The sequence below is a fragment of the Erigeron canadensis genome, chromosome 3, assembly GCF_010389155.1.
Source record: "Erigeron canadensis isolate Cc75 chromosome 3, C_canadensis_v1, whole genome shotgun sequence".
In the NCBI taxonomy this organism is placed as follows: Eukaryota; Viridiplantae; Streptophyta; class Magnoliopsida; order Asterales; family Asteraceae; genus Erigeron; species Erigeron canadensis.
In genome coordinates this window covers 5,325,878-5,343,201 of record NC_057763.1, presented here as the reverse complement: position 1 = coordinate 5,343,201, position 17,324 = coordinate 5,325,878, and the positions used below count along the sequence as shown (strand labels likewise).

Here is a 17,324-nt window from a genome sequence, read left to right as displayed (position 1 = left end):
ATCATCAAAAACCCCTTAGGAAAAAATCCGAACGGGTTGAGATGTGACAATTTTTGATGGGAAATGATTTTCGTACCACATCTATTGATAAATCTACTATACAGTACAATTTTTAAAACACACTGTATAAGCCATTAAGCATATGTGTGGTAGATTTATTAATATTTGTGGTACTATACAGTATAACTTCCCATTTCTGATACGACATGATCAACTTGAAACTCGTCACGTCACGTTTTATTATTCACGTCTTCTGCTATTCATATAAAAATTGATATATTAATAATATCAAATCACATCATCTAATCTAATACCTATATATAATGATTTTAACCATATATTTGAAAATAATTTTGAGACATGTGAAATTATCATTCTATCCTTAATTAATTAATGTAAACAAGTCCCTAATCTTCTTAAATATCTACACCATCGTTTGCATGGCACGGATACCATGCTAGTATTATATAATATTTTATTAGTACTAACGAACATAGTATCTGCGCAATGCGACAGCGGTGGGGAATGCGGTCTAATGGTGTCGGTGATGGTACTATTGGTGGTGGTGGCGGTGTCAAGTGGTGTAGGTTGATATAATTGTGATAGTGGAAATTTTTAAAAGATAAAAGGCAAAACATTATAAGGGAGTAAAGATTTAACATTTGATAAAGACTCATTCATTTCATGACTGTATTATTTATATCTATACTACTAGTATATTATAAATTAAATAACCTTGTTTAACATTTTAAGTTTCAATATTTACTTCCTTAAAATGTAAATCATATCTATTCTACATTTACTTAAAACTAAACTTATGCCCGCGCAATGCGACGGCGATGAGGTAATGATGGCGGAGGTGGTAGTGGTGACGGTGGTGGGGCGGTGATGGGGAGACGATGATGGTGAATGTAAAAATAATTGATGTTAAATGTGATATTGTGGTTATTTTATTTGTTGGAGGATCTATACTGTCAATTATTTCATTAAAGGTTTTATATGTATATTAGATAAAGATGTTTAAATTAGTAAATAAAGAAGAACAATATTTTTATTTTTCAAAGATAGAAAGTTTAAAGGAAAAAATTTGGTGTTTTGTTTTATTAGACTAGCGTTGTATCCACGCGATGCAGCGGGGAATAAAAAAAAAATGCAGGTGGTTTGATGGTGGTTTGTGGGGCGGCGGCAATGAAAAAGAAAAAAAATAAGCCGGCGGCGGTGGATGGTGGTTTTTGGGGCGGTGGTGGATTGTATTTATGGGGGGATAGCGTACATAGAAGGTGGATTGCGGCGGTGGATGGTGGTATTTGGGGCTGTGGTGGATGGTCTTTATGGGGGGAGAAAAGCAGAGAAGGGGGAGGGAGAGAAAATCGAAAATCGGATGAACGTATGTGTGTGTAATGAGCGTGATGGAGAAAAAATAGGGTAGTGTAAATTAGGAGGGCATAAAAGACATTTTAAAGGTAGAGATGTTAAAAGAGGGGTGGGGTAGTTTGCTTATTAAGGGAGTATAGATAGTATAGATAACTATAATAACCTTTCTCTCTCCTCAAATCTCAATCACTCATTTTTTTTTTCTCTCCTTCATAAATTATTTTATTCTCTAATTTATTTAAAATATTTTATCTCAAAATCTGACCTCAATAAATTATATATATAAAAAAATATATGGGTGTTTTTAAATTTTCATGCTCATTCATTAGAGAGGTCATTCGATATATATTTTCGACAAATTTTTAAATTCGAAGGCGAAGCCTGTCAGGTAGATCACCTCATCACCGCCACCGCCATTACATCACCACCCCGCCATCACCTTCATTACCACCGCAGCGCGCAAGTACCTTTCTCTCGTTATTTATGGATTGAGATTGTCTAAAGTTGATCCAACTTTATAGGACCAACTTTGACCATTGGATTAAATCCCAATCCGTTATTTATAACGCTTTTAAAATGGAGAATTTTTCTAAATTTGAGGGTTTTATGTGCAACTCACCTTATTTCTCAGGATGTATATATAAATTTTAAAAAAACAACATAAAAATGAAAACCTAATTCTGAGTAGAAACCCTTTGTCCAATAGAGAGGAATTTGCAGCAGTAAACCCCAAGCAACACCCTAACAAGCACCGCTGTCGCAGCCGCCGTGATGTCATCCCGGCCGGAGCTACAAGCACCACCGGAGATTTTTTATGACGATGTTGAAGCTCGCAAATACACTTCATCTTCTCGTATCGTTGGAATTCAGGTATATATATATATATATATCCTGTATACATATATACATGAATATTATATATAATGATTGTTAATATTGTGAAAATAAAAAGGCAGAGCTATCAGAGAGAGCACTAGAGCTACTTGCATTGCCTGATGATGATGTTCCTCGATTGCTTCTAGACATAGGTAATTTTACTTTTTCCTTATATATATATATGTATGTATGTATGTATTGCTGAAAAGTGAATATCTGTTTTTAAGAAAAATTGAGATAAGGAGAAGTTGCTGAAATGAGTATTAGGAACTGCTTAGTGTCATATGTTTAAGTAATAGACATGGGATTTGTAAAAGGTTTGTTAGTGTTGGGTCGTATGTTGTGTTGCTACGAAATTCATAAGCAGACATGTTTTTATATGTCTTTAGCAAATATTAGTAAATGCTCAAGAAACAAGGAATTTTCTCAAGTGTGTTATAGGTTTTGGGTTTAGAAAATTGAAAAAAATGGAGATCTTTCTTGATGGAAAAACGTCTCGTTTATGAGCTGATGGGTTGTTGTTATTGGTTCTGTCCCTGGAGTAATCGGACTTGATTGTTTTTGCTCTGATGATTTGCAGGTTGTGGTTCGGGTCTTAGTGGTGAAACATTATCTGAAAATGGACATCAATGGATTGGACTAGATATATCGCGTTCAATGCTTGGTATATCTCTGTCTTCTCTTTCACAAAATATCAGAGGAATATACTTTTATTCTAAGTAGTCAAGTACATAAATTTCGGTGTTTCGGTCACGGACTGGTATACGAAATATCGTTTTTTTCGGTGGTATTTCAGTGGTATTTCGGTAATTCTAATATTATATATGTATTTATATATATATACATAAATAAGAGTAAAAGATAAAACCTGGAAGTGCTGAAACAGAATTCACCGAAATTTCGGTCAAATTTCGGTAATTTCGGTGGTATTTTGGTCAAATTTCGGTCAAAACCACCGAAAATTTTGGAAACGATATATAAACCGAAATTCAATACCGAAATTATGTCCCACCATCGAAAACCGAAATTTCACCGAAATTGATAACATAGCTTTTATTTGGGACACTCGTATGTAAAGTTTACCTTTTTCAGACGTTGCTTTGGAGCGGGAGGTGGATGGCGATCTTATACTTGCTGACATGGGTCAGGTAGCCATCTTTTTTCCCTTTTACTTATATTTTACATATTTTAGAGTTAACTGAACTACCAGAATTTTATTTTTATTATTGTTCTGTTCTCAAGTGTTTTATTGCATATGCAGGGACTAGGGCTCCGTCCTGGAGTGATCGATGGTGCCATCAGTATATCGGCTGTCCAGGTTTATATACTTATGTGTTTATCTTTTCTAAATCTTATACATTGGTCAACATTTCTATTAAATCTCATTGTACCATTACTCTGGCTCAAAAACATGCGTCTATTGCTCTTGGGAAGGTCATGTTTGTTCCCAGTTTCATCGCTCACAGATTTGTGTGGCTTTATTAGAGTTTCTTATTGTAGCTGCTTCTACTAGTCTATTAAGATGTAATTTGGATTATACTGATGTCTGACTTTAGCAAGTGTGTTGATTAGGAGTTAAAAAAGTTCATGCTCTCATGTTTGTATTTATTATGCAGTGGTTGTGCAATGCTGATAAATCTTGCCATGAGCCACGACTTAGATTGAAGTATGTACAATCACGTTTCTCCTTATTCTTAAAGTGTACATAATGATCATAGCTCAATTGTTTGTTCCCTCTAATAACAAAACCCACCAAAGATTGATTTTATCTTTTTTATTTTTCTAAAACCTAATGGGCATGAACTTAATATTGCTCTTGAAATCAGCAATTACTTCAAATGGTTCAACAATCACAATGATTATGAAATAAACAGTAATGAATTACTGCTGTCCGTGTCTTCTTGCAGGGCTTTCTTTGGTTCGCTTTATAGATGCTTGAGCAGGGGAGCTAGGGCCGTTTTTCAATTGTATCCAGAAAATAATGCCCAACGAGAGCTAATCTTAGGTTTTGCAATGCGTGCCGGATTTGCTGGCGGTGTTGTCATTGATTACCCCCACAGGTATCACTTGTAGAGATAGTCTTCAGATTTTGAAGTATTATCATTGTGGGTCTGCAAAGTTTGAAAATTTTGTTTTCATCTTGAAACTTATGTGGTTCCCTAATCTGCAATGATCTTTTAAACAGCTCAAAGAAAAGAAAAGAGTACCTTGTACTAAGCTGTGGGCCACCTTCTATGACCACCACCACACCAAGTGCCAAAGGTGAAGATGGAAACAGTTGTTCAAATGACGATAGTAGTGGCGACGAAGAGAACCAAACTGTAAGTTGTGTTGTGACAGCATTTTGAAGATCAAAATTGCACCAAAAGTGATTTCTATATGTTGAGTTTTTTTTTTTGTCTTTTCTGTAGGTGTCTGTCTCAGATAGACAAAGGCCACGAAAAAAGCAAAAAACAACAAAGAAAGGCAAGACAAGATCATGGGTATTAAAGAAAAAGGAGCAGATGAGGAGCAAAGGAAATGTTGTCCCTGCTGATACAAAGTACACCGCCCGCAAAAGGAAGGCTCGATTTTGATCATCTTTGTTGTATCTCTATTGAGAGTTTTTAGGTTATGTGATTTAATATGTTTCACCTTTTACATCTTGATGTTCTACCGAAAGTCACCATATACTATTGAGAATTACTAATTGAGAATTTTGAGGTTATGTAATTTATTACATTTCACCTTTCCAATTTTGATGTTTTATCTAACTTGGCGATAACTGTGATTGGGTTTTTATATAATATTCTGTGGACAAAACGCGCCTTTACGGTTTGTGTTGAATGAATACTACTTGCAATAAAAATAAATCGACTGAATGATAGCTAAAAACCATATCAAATCTTTATTCTAACGAATTAAACGTGAAAGAAGGTACAAGAGCCCTCCCTAACTAAAACAGATGTTTGACAACACACGCTTAGACAAATGGTTCAAGAATGTACAACAGCTGCAAGGATGATTGCTATTCTGTGCTAACAATTGTTCAAATGTGATCTATACATGTCGACTGGTAGTTGAGAATTTTGGGACGTTCTAAGAAACCTGTGTTTCACGCGCCCTTACGGTTTGTGACGAAGGAATAGTACTTGCAATAAAAATAAATCGACTGAATGATAGCTAAAAACCATATCAAATCTTTATTCTAATGAATTAAACGTGAAAGAAGGTACAAGAGCCCTTCCTAACTAAAACAGATGTTTGACAACACACGCTTAGACAAATGGTTCAAGAATGTACAACAGCTGCAAGGATGATTGCTATTCTGCATCACAATTGTTCAAATGTGATCTATACATGTGGACTGGTAGTTGAGAATTTTGGGATTCTAAGAAACCTGTGTTTCACTATATCTTTTTCTCGTTTTTCCATTTCAGCAAAGCATGCAGGGACGATACACTTCAACTGAAATGTGTTCAGCCGATAGTTGGGTTATGAACCAGACGTCTGAACTTCTGCAAACAACATTTAAAACATATCAAATTCAAATCCATATCAAGAATGGTTGATAATGCCCTGTTGCAGGTGTTGGTATAAAATAAAGGGTGTATGGGATAAATAAGCTAATCGGCTTCTAGAGAGCTCCTTTTGTACATAAGCTTACGGTGCAGATAATAAGCTAAATCAAAACACTTCCCCAGGTAAGGAAACTACGCCTCAAACAAGCTTCAGTTTACATTTCTACTCATAAAAGGCAAAATGCAGAAAAACTGTTACTCATATTTCACTCACAAATTCAAAATTTACAACATAAGAAACCAAGGCCTGTGAAATGCTGGTGTTTGGAGCTAACAAATGGCAAGTTCACTTAGAGGTTAAAAGGTTTAACAAGTCTTTTAGGTGCAGATCCAACCTTCCCTAAAAAATTTCAAGTTACCCAATTTACAATGTGTTATACGGTGTTCTAGATATTCAAGTCGCATATGGAAAATCCCCAAAAGATAAATAGCAATTTTCATAAGAAGCGACAGCTGGTATGCGGTATGAGTTGTATTATAGGTACTTATTATCTTATACTTAGTTTAGTTGAAGACATGAAACTGATTATATGCCCCAAAATGATAAAATACTGGGTCAAATAATTTGTCTATTCCAAACAGATACATGTTCAAACGCACATCCCAAAGAATCCCAAACCCCACCCCTACAGAAAAAATAACTTATAGTTCTAACGACAAACATAAAAAAGAAAACAGATACACACCTTCCCCATATAATTGTTCAAAACGAGTAACGATATGTTTTCCGTAAGTATATTTCTTCAATGAATTGAGATGGACTTTTATACGACCAAGCAACAGTTCACGCTGATCCGCTGTGCATGTTTGAAGAATCTTCTGGATAACATAATTTGCAAATTGGTCTTTCACCATTGCCTACATATCAAAATCACACTTCACACTTACAAAATAACCTTTCACAAAGGGCATAGAAAGTACACTCGTAACAACCAACTATTACAAAATATTTTATTTCTTTTTGAACAGCCACTATTACAAAATATAATGACTTAAAACACCAAAACCTCTTCCCACAGAGATAATTTGACCCTTTTACATACAGCACAAAGGTGAAAAAGAATATGCACTTCAGAAAAGATCACTTACCAATAAGTTATCACTATTGTCGCCAAGACCAACGATCTCTTCAATCAAGACTCCTCTAGCATTAGAATCACCATATTCCAAACACTTTTCAATTACATTAGACGCAAATTTATGTTGGCTTAGTTGTACAACATGCGGCGCCAACTTTTGTACAATTTGGCTTCTTTCCTCGGGCCTTCCCCTCTTCAAAACATGCTACAAGTGGCATTGAGAAGAAATGCTTGGTTAAATTGGAACCTCTAGTCTTAAACAAGTTTAAAGATAATAAATACAAACCTGAGTTACATAATTGCCATACTGATCCTGTGCGAGAGTATAAACGGATTCCAATATCTCATCGACTATAAATTGGCTTTGTAATTCATCTGGGGAGTGTTCTAGTACCCTCTATAAGCAACAAAGTAGAAAATCAAAAACAACCTCTATAGTTTATATTGTTACAACAATACAAAAGTATATAAGTGACATACATACCTGTATCACACGACACCCATATGGATGTGTTGAAAGGGATGCAACTTGACCACGGAAGGATGAAATTACAAATTTAATTTTCTCCATTGGAATACTCTCTATACACTTTTGTATCACATGATTTCCGTTCTGATCACGAACACATCTCAAAACATGTCCATCAAGCTCACGAACAAGCTTAATTTTCTGTTCTAGCTCTATAACATCAAGGGCCTAACATAAGTTAAAAGAAACATGTCATATATAATCTAATCTTCAACTAATCCTTCCATAGCAATAAAAATTCAAATATCCTTCCGTGAATGTCTTAAACCATGATTACTTCAGTAATCCTTGACAATGTCATTATCAGGGAGTATTTAATATATTTCACACTAGTCAAACAATAATATTTGTCTACCTTTTGGATGACTCGGCAACCATACATCTGTAGACTTAAAGGCAATATCTGACCTTCAAGCTGGTTTGCAAGCTCCCTCCTTTGCTCACCACTACCATACTCAAAAAACTGCAATAAAACCAAAGTCGAGACTCAAAAAGCGAACTCGAAGAGATTATAAACGGTCAGTAATACTGGTATGTAAAATTACACATTTACCCATAATACCTTTTGAATCACATAGTTACCAAAAACATCGATGATTAAACTAGAGGCATTAGGGAGAACTTCCTTAAATACGCATTCCTTCTCCTCATTGCTACATATTTCCAATTTCTGCTGAATGAATCGACTTCCATGCTGATCACCACTGTGTTAATAGTTTCAAATATGATGTCATTTCTTCTAATAAAAGCAAAATATAAGAGGCAAGATTGTTAACTTGTTAATAAGTCAATGGGCCGATTTGGTTTGTCTTCTCATACTGGTCAAATCCAAAGTATATCTAATAGGGGAACAGGGTTGAAACTTGAAAGCCGCCTAAAATCTACTTTTAGTGAATACAACCTCCTAAGTCGTATTCGTATATGTAGACCAACATTGCAACAATATTGAGTGTGCAATCATAGAATAGTAAAGTTTTAGTAGGTCATATTTACCTGATCTGGCCCATTTTGACCTGTACTAAAAAATGACCCATTTCACACGAACACATGTAAACTAGTCATCCAACCCTCCCATGTTGCCACCTATAAAAAGTATGCTTCAGATTTTAACATCACTCACCAGAATTCAACAATGTTGCCTAAAATATCAGAAAGCTCAAGCCTACGACCTTTGCCGGATTTCAGTTCTTCGAGAAAAGAATATGCTTTTGGATCTTTGAAAACTTGATTTCCACCATATGGCCTCATTCCGTTTCTGTGAAGACTGACCCCACCAATTGGCGATCTTGGCACAGGTGGACTAGCATAGGCTGTGGTTGGAAACTGTAGAATACCCGTATGAGTTGGGCTTCCATAGTAGTAAGGATTTGTAGAATCTATTCTTCTTGGATGCAAGTTACTATGACCCATGACTCCAAAGGTTTGCTGTTTTTGTATATGGTCATCTCCATGAGTAGGAAGCTGCAAACTTTCAGCAAATGGAGGTTGAAATGGTAACCCAGGATGCGTATAAAACTTGTTCAGATTTTGCATAGAAGTTTGACTTTGACCTTGACCAACATAGGTAGGAGAAGCATTAATATCAAAAGGCATATGAACCGGGGGAGTAGGGAGATATCCAGATACATATGGAGGATTAAATGGATATCCACCTACTGCATACTGTTGAGGAAAGTACATATTTTGGTAAACATGATTTCCTGGCATCATATAGGCTGAACTGGATGCATATGGTGACGATTGTAGTACCCGTTGTACCTCAAAATTTGAGGGACTTTGATGAAACTGATTCATGCCAATAAATGTTTGACCTTGGGAAACTAACTGAGGGGGTGGAATATTAATTTGAAGCATACTTCTTTGTTGTCGGTATGTTTGACCTTGACTTTCTGTATTCGGGATGCTAGACATATTAATAGCAGCCATTCCGTTTGCTATGCTTGTAATATCTACATCAGTAATAGCACTAGTCGATACATCGTTTTCTGAATTACCAATTGGACTTCTGTCTGGATTAGTATACAAATTTTGCCCCATATCATCACCTTCCTGATTATCTTGAGTAAAATTTTCCTGTATGAAGATTACTTGGTAGTTATACCTTTAACAATATCTTTAAACATATGTACATGTATAATGTTAAACAAGACACTAACAAAACATAAATCACTTTCTCTGCTATGAAGAAGTTATTTACCTGTTTCGTTGATTGATCATCATCTGTTTCTTCCTCGTGAGTTGAAAGGTTACTTTGAGTCAAACCAGCAGACTCTTCAAAAGATGTAAATATTGGATTGTTTCCCATAGTTGCTACATTACGAAATAGATGTCGATTTTCATCTGAAATGATAGGCGGAGGAAGTCTGGGGTTCAAATTGACATGGGTAGAGTAATATGCAATATAAGAAGGATCGGACCGAAGTTGTTCTTCAGACTCAGCAGCATGGTTTGGACTTGCATTTGCAGCAATTTTATGTCTAGACATGAGGTTTTCAATAGCTGCAAATGAACCTTCCATGCTAGGAGGTGCACTTCCGCTTCTATTAGGACCCGAATTTCTCTGTTTTTCTTGAAAGTTTTGGCCCTTTAACACTAATCCCAGTTCCTCAAACGTTGCTTGTGAGGCCCATTTTTCATTTGCTTCCATGATTCTGATCGGGCTTTCAGTTGCCATTTTCCTACATCCCTCTCAAAATTCTTCCATCTTTGCGTCGAATAACTTACTGTCCAGAATTCAACTTCAAAATCCCAACAATTTTTTTACAAAAAAAAAAACTTATATAACAAACTTTTTTTAAATTACTAATTCTGACGATTAGAAGTGCAGCCGTACAATGCAAGTGGTGGATGGGTGCTTAAGTGTCTACATCGAATTATAAACAGAAATTCGTAAATAATGATTAGTACATGGCAAAAGGTGAAGGTAGAGCCGACTTTGGATTGTTTAACACATGTACATCTGTATTGCCATATGGTAACATTCAGTCGGGATACGACATTAGGGAAACTTCATCATCTAATGGTGAAGACTTGCACGCACCCTAGACAACTAGATGCTATTGTCATATATTAAAGATGTAAATGCTTAGGCAATTATATATTAACATTTATTACCAAGGGCATGATAGTAATACCCATTCAATCCTCTTAATATACTATTTCTGACTATATTCCTTAAATTCACTAAACACATACTGTAATACTGTATCATTGACCTCAATAATTCACTTCCATTTTGACTTCATTTTCTCAACAACCAAGCAAAATCCAACAAATTTTATAACTTTCTTGAAACTATTAATCAAGAAACACAAAACCCATATCCAAATTAACAAAAAGATACAAACTTGATCAACTCATAACACTTTTTAATCAATATAACCTCAAGATTCTCTAAGCCACAAAATACCCCGGTTATGCCGTGAGTAAAATAAACTCGAATAAGGAAAACCTCATCCGTTTATTCGCTAAATTAACAAAAAAACCACAAAAACACATGCAGTTTATTGTAATTACTAACTATATAACAAAAACAAAACATACAAAATCTTCATAAGGAACTTATTATTAACTTAACAAAACCCTAAAACTAAAAAAACAAAACCCACTTCAAAGAATTACAAAAAAAACATACTAAAATAAACAAAACAAAAAACTCACCTGGGTATTGCTTAAAAAAGCTGCATATACAAAAATCTTGAAAATATTGAGAAAATAAATAGCTGCAGCAGGTGATGATGGTGATCAAAGGGAAGGAAAAAAAGGGGGAGTTGAAAATGAAAATGAAATGGGGGTGGGGTTTAAAGGTGAAAAATAAAATAAAAGTGCTAATACCAATCTTCTTAATCTTCTTTTATTATACTCCAAAAATAATAGTAATAAGTTTTGTATTTTTAATTTATTTTTATTATATGGGTACAAATAATGACACAAGAAGTTGAGGAAAGGAGAAAAAGACAAGAGAGTAACCTGCCAAAGAGATTTTTTTTGGTTTAAAAATGGGAATCCGATTATTCATTAGATGCTGCAGTCAGCATGGTGGATATATATATATTAAGGATATAGATATAGATATATAGAGATATATAGAGATAGATAGAGTATATACACTCAATCTCCTTGTTTTCAATCTAAATGAATTTTTAAGACTAAAAATAGCAAGGAAGATGTTTTTTGCTTTGTTTGGACTTTGGAGTGTTTTATTTGTTTAGGATAATTTTATGAAAGCACATGTGTCAACATTATTTTACCTTTTTTATTATCAAAAAATGTAGTAGCTTTTACCATATTTTTTTTTAATATTATATATATATATATATTTAATTTAAGGATAATGGTCCATATGTATAATAATATGCCTAAAAGTATAACTAATGCATTCAAGTTTTGATATACAGATTTTCATCTTATCTTTCATAATTTTTACAATTCAATTTGTCATGTGTAAATCCCTCCTTATTTGACATACTTTCAAACATATATTTTAGACACATTAATCATTTTCCTTAATTTAAGGGTTAAACTTGTTAGATTAGAGGTGATTTTGTATAAATTTGAAAATTACATAATCCTATACATGTAATAAACAAAGTTTGGTACACGAAGCTTTTTAAGTTTTATTAACTACACTAGTACTACACAATAAAATATCGATTTTAACATAGACGGAATTAATAGGGGTTTGAGGATGTTTGGCCATCGTCAACTAATCTAGTATCTAGTGTATGTTTTTGTTTCATGGTTCAAATTTACAAGTAATATTTCCAATTAAACCCCTTCCAATCATGAAACAACGATGGAGCTATATCTCACGCAATAGCTATATATCAAAAGCAAACATCATTTTTAAATCGTAAATCCATACCAATAACTATAATCAAAAGGGAGGGAGTCAGAAATTATTATTACCGGGGTCAATAAAAATTTCGATCAACATTAGCAAATGCTCACATGAAGACGATAAAAACAAATGTCGCTTGTACTATTCCTCTTAACACATTTGTATTTACATGTTTATTCACAAGTAGCAATAAAAGAATGAAGCTTCAACCTAAATTACGATATATATTCTTTTATCAGTTGAAACTTTCATACTATTTGGTGGGAAGTTTATTCATATTTACTCTTTTAGTTAAATTAATAGACATGAATATAAAAAAATTCATTTAATTAAATAAACAAACATGAACATAATTACTCTCACTGTCTCATTTTAGTTCTCCACTATTAACTTTCAAAGTTTTTTTTACCTCAACTTCGACTGTAAATATTTTTATTTATATTTTATAACACTTGATATAAAATATATAAATAAATTTGATTTTAAACGAACTTTTCAATAACTTTTATCAAGTATTACATAATACAAACAAAAATATTTACGGTCAAAATTGAAGCAAAAAGACTTTGAAAGTCAAGGGTAAACAACTAAAATGGGATGGAAAGAGTATTATTCATTCATTTATGAGAAATGATTAATCCTCCCAACAAAAATAGAAAATAGCCTAAAGAACTTCCTAAATATTGAATTATGACATGTAGAAAAATCAGGGAGCAAGATTAGAAAAGATAATTAGTGGATACCACATGTCAATTTCTAAAAATGTTAAGAGGTTTTTTAGACTATTTTGTTAGAAGGATTAGTCATTTTCCTTCATTTATATTTGTTTACACTTCATAGTTTCTTATGAAGGTTCGTTCGTTCATTCGTTGATGTTTGATACATTTATTTATGTTTGATACATTTATTTATGCAGCTAAATAATTTAGTTTCCAATGTACCCTGAACTTAAACCATTTGGTCTTATATCAAGTGGCCAATGGGCCTATTTTGAGACATTGGTGAAGGAGATGTTGGCTTAGAGACCTGAGATCGAATCTTGATTCATCATGATTTTGGGCATTTACCTCTTGAACGTGCGGGCGCATGTATTATCAATCATGTTTTGCAAGAATGTGTGGGTTACAACTTCTAGATACGAACCAATGGCTTGTATCAAATGATAAGAACAATAAGATGGATAGGCTGGTATTCGAGAACCAGTAAACTCTCAAATTTAACTAAATAAGAACAGTAAACTTTCTGAATAATATTCCACATAAAAAATTACAACCCTAATGTTCTATTTATGCTAATCCTATATCTTGGTTAACAAGCTAACTAAATAATAATAATGTTATCTATAATACTTTCCTAATAATAATAATAATAATAATAATAATAATAATAATAATAATAATAAAACTAATATTATCTAATAATAATATTATTGATCGTATCATTAATTCAGCCTAGCCCAGCCCAACCTCCTGCTATTCCTTAATACGTATCATTACTCCCACCCCAAAAAAACACCTTGTCCTCAAGGTGTTGCATTAAAAAATTGCATAGAGTAATCCCAGGATCCCATGGGTAGTCATCTTCATAATGAACTTCACTTCCAAAGTCTTTGCAGCCAATTTTCTTCTTTAATGACTCTTGTGTTTGGTTCCCAAAAACATCTATTGCAGCATGTGTCTCCTCAAATGTATTAGTTGCTGCTATTTTTGGCATAGGTAAACAACCCCAAGAAGTTGAGTATTAGACTTAACAACTACAAAAGTAGTTGCCTCAGGCTCCTCGCTTACTTCTTTTAATCTTGTAAGATCAACAATGTTTTTTCGAGCAACAGTTTTACTAGGGAAACCTTTTAGCAATGCAACCTCAGGTAACACATAAGCAGGATTGTCAATAAATTGATGCCCGAAATCTTCCAACTCCGGTATGGTTGGTGTTGTTGGAGTTGTTTCCAGATCAAATGGAGCAGCCATAAACTCTAGATGACTATTTTTTCCATTACAACCTCTTCATCCCTTTCCTGGAGTTTTTCTTCAATCACTGCTAGTATAATAGAAACATCATCAAATTTATATTTATCTAGCACTTGTGTTTGTATCAGATTCATCAACATTGCCATGATTTCTGCATGGCGTTTTGTAGCTTTCTCACTACTCAGTCGTTTCTGCTCATGAAGCCTGACCAAGGTCTTGTCAATACTGACCAAGGTCTGATTTTCAATGTTTTTTGATCCCATCATTGAGACCCAAACCACAGGTTGCAAAATCTATGGCTCTGATAACAATTGATACGAACCAATGGCTTGTATCAAATGATAAGAACAATAAAATGGATTGGCTGGTATTCGAGAACCAGTAAACTCCTAGATTAACTAAATAAGAACAAACTTTCTGAATAATATTCCACATAAAAAGTTACAACCCTAATGTTCTATTTATGCTAATCCTATAGCTTGCTTAACAGGCTAACTAAATAATAATAAGTATATCTATAATACTTTCCTAATAATAATAATAATAATAAAACTAATATTATCTATTAATAATATTATTAATCGTATCATTAATTCAGCCCAACCTCCTGCTATTCCTTAATACGTATCAACATACTGACTACTTTGGATATCACTGCTAGGGTTCAAATTATTAACATCTAACACTTGCCTTTTTTTATAAAAAAATTATCCTGCACTTAACGTGTATAAAAAATTTGTACATTCCATATCGAAAGCTCACCACTATGTTTTATGGTAAATGTATAATTATTTAATGTACCTTAATCGCAGCCTTAAAAGTTGTGTTTTGCAAATCATTAAAATAAAAACAATGCGATTTGATGGAAAGTTAGCTGCAATAAATATATATTATTTTTCTAGGGATACTATATTTTGTCAAATATGAAAATGCATGTAGACGTAAATTGATTAGAAATTTCCCTTACATTTCATGATTAGTTCATTAACCCGGGTCAACCCGAGCATACTAATATGTTCACCATTAAAATTACAAGAATATTAATCGGGCCTATTCCGAAATACCTATGTGATAACTTACGACGACGTACATTTTTTAGGTTTTAATAATCAAAATGCATATAGCTATCTTCAAGTTTTTTTGTATCAAACATACTTATTGTGCAGAAACAACAAACATAAATATATTACTCATAACCTTTGAACAATATACCTTATGTTTCAAATAAATATATTTAGCTTATTAACCCGTATAATATGTAGACAACTTAAAAGTCTGTTATGCTAAATTTATTTAGATAATAAAAATTTAAAAGATCATAAATAATAATAAGAATAAGAATAAAATAAAATTTAAGAAGGAAAGTGTTTTATAACATCACAAATAAGTTTAAAAGAAAAAGAACAAAATCTCTTAAAAAAAATATAAAGATGACAAATAAACTATTTTTTAAAAATGTTTATGTCATAACAATCTTTGAGATTCTTTATCGAAGTTAGATTTCCTTATGTCATTTTTAATTATTTCGACTTGTTTGTGTCTAACATTGACTGCCATTTATAGGGTCTTGTATAATCTTGTTAATAAGCTTTCTATATAGATTTGTTAAGGGTCTTGCTAATTTTGAGTTGTCGTTAACAATATTCATTAATAGTTTGTATTTTTCGTTATACAATTTAGGGGTTTGCTAAATACATCCCTTAGGGCTGTGTTTAAAGTGCATAAGTTGTTTGTACATTTACCATAAAAATCAGGGGGCGGGCTTTTAATAATGGAAGGTACAAGTTTTTTTATGCACGTTAAATACAATCTTTAGGGCTGTATTTAGCATTTCCCCTACTTTTTTTTTTGCACGTTAACGGCAACCCAGGGCTATAGTTAGTATTTTTTTTTGTTATACATTTTTATAGAGTGGGGATGTTTGGAAGTTAATTGCTTATTATCTATATCTATACCATATTAATAAACAAACTACCTTTCTCTATTTTTAACTTTCTACCTTTAAAATACCCAAAATACCCGTAATTTTCAACATATTTCTAACTCACACACCAAATCTACCAAATATATCTCTAAAGTATTTTACACCTATATTTATCTATATCTACATTATATTAATAAACAAACTACCATCCCATATTTTCAACTTTCTACTTTTAAAATACCCAAAATACCCTTATATTTCAACATATTACTAACTCACACACCAAATCTACTGAATATATCTCTAAACTATTTTACACTCATATTTATCCAAACTATCTATTTCCTTTATTAATTAATTTTAAATATTTATATCTAATATTTCTATAATATTCTTAATAAAGTTATTTACAAAAGATAAATAACCACATCAATTATTTTTATATTAATAACCACATCGTTACCACCACCGCCACTAGCACCCCCGTTGCTGTCACCGCCGCCGCATTGCGCGGGTATCAATCTCGTTTATTTATACACAAACTCATGTGTGACTAATAACATGAAGAGATAATACATAAATAAAGAGAAAATGATTTTACATGTGACTGGTCCACTTAATTTGCCACATCTGTTTGTAAATGTTTATTTGTAATTATTTTGTATATTTAGCATTTCTCAAATATAGTTTAAAAGAACAAACAATAAACAAGTAAGTAGAAATATACCGCTAGGGCGCTAGAGTTGTAAATGAACAACATAAACATGCACGAAAGTACGAAACATTACTCATGTGCTCGTTTAGCGTAATAAACAGTTCAGAAGCACATTATCAACATAAAATTATGTTCATACTTGTTCAAAATTGATTAATTTACGTTTGTGTTCATGAACAAACACAAACGCATGAAAAAGAACAGATACAAGCGAAAACATATAATTAAAAGTATTGAGATTATTATTCAAACTTTACAAAATATCCTTCTTCCAAATATAATTATCGGACATGTTTAATTATGATTTAGGGAAAAAGTATGTGAGAATTTTTGAATCGAAAGAACCATGAAAATTTCCAAAATGATTTATAAACAAATTTGTTTACATATGAACAAATCAGGTTATACTCAATTATAAGTATGCTCATAGATGAACAGTTCTCATATGTTTTAGTAT

The 17,324-nt window shown here is 32.9% G+C and overlaps 2 protein-coding genes across 3 annotated transcripts; one reads left to right on the top strand and one right to left on the bottom strand.

Moving 5' to 3' along the window:
- Window positions 1–2,062: 2,062 nt before the first annotated feature.
- On the top strand, window positions 2,063–4,985 carry LOC122592945 (18S rRNA (guanine-N(7))-methyltransferase RID2). Its single transcript, XM_043765279.1, has 9 exons — window positions 2,063–2,244; window positions 2,327–2,402; window positions 2,831–2,914; window positions 3,343–3,398; window positions 3,512–3,568; window positions 3,867–3,916; window positions 4,158–4,310; window positions 4,436–4,571; window positions 4,662–4,985. Exons 1-9 carry the CDS (start codon window positions 2,146–2,148, stop codon window positions 4,824–4,826), a joined length of 876 nt encoding a protein of 291 aa, XP_043621214.1. The 5' UTR covers window positions 2,063–2,145; the 3' UTR covers window positions 4,827–4,985.
- Window positions 4,986–5,406: 421 nt separating this feature from the next.
- On the bottom strand, window positions 5,407–11,218 carry LOC122592414 (pumilio homolog 5-like). 2 transcript variants are annotated; one of them, XM_043764632.1, is made up of 10 exons: window positions 11,079–11,218; window positions 9,616–10,156; window positions 8,539–9,491; window positions 7,981–8,122; window positions 7,774–7,881; window positions 7,374–7,586; window positions 7,176–7,286; window positions 6,900–7,094; window positions 6,497–6,668; window positions 5,407–5,747 (listed from the first exon to the last, which is right to left on the bottom strand). In XM_043764632.1, the coding sequence occupies exons 2-10, from the start codon at window positions 10,090–10,092 to the stop codon at window positions 5,725–5,727; spliced, it is 2,394 nt and encodes a 797-aa protein (XP_043620567.1). In that variant the 5' UTR covers window positions 10,093–10,156; window positions 11,079–11,218; the 3' UTR covers window positions 5,407–5,724. The 2 variants fall into 2 exon arrangements, with proteins under 2 accessions (XP_043620567.1, XP_043620566.1); XM_043764631.1 differs by having other exon boundaries at window positions 9,616–10,141.
- Window positions 11,219–17,324: the final 6,106 nt, after the last annotated feature.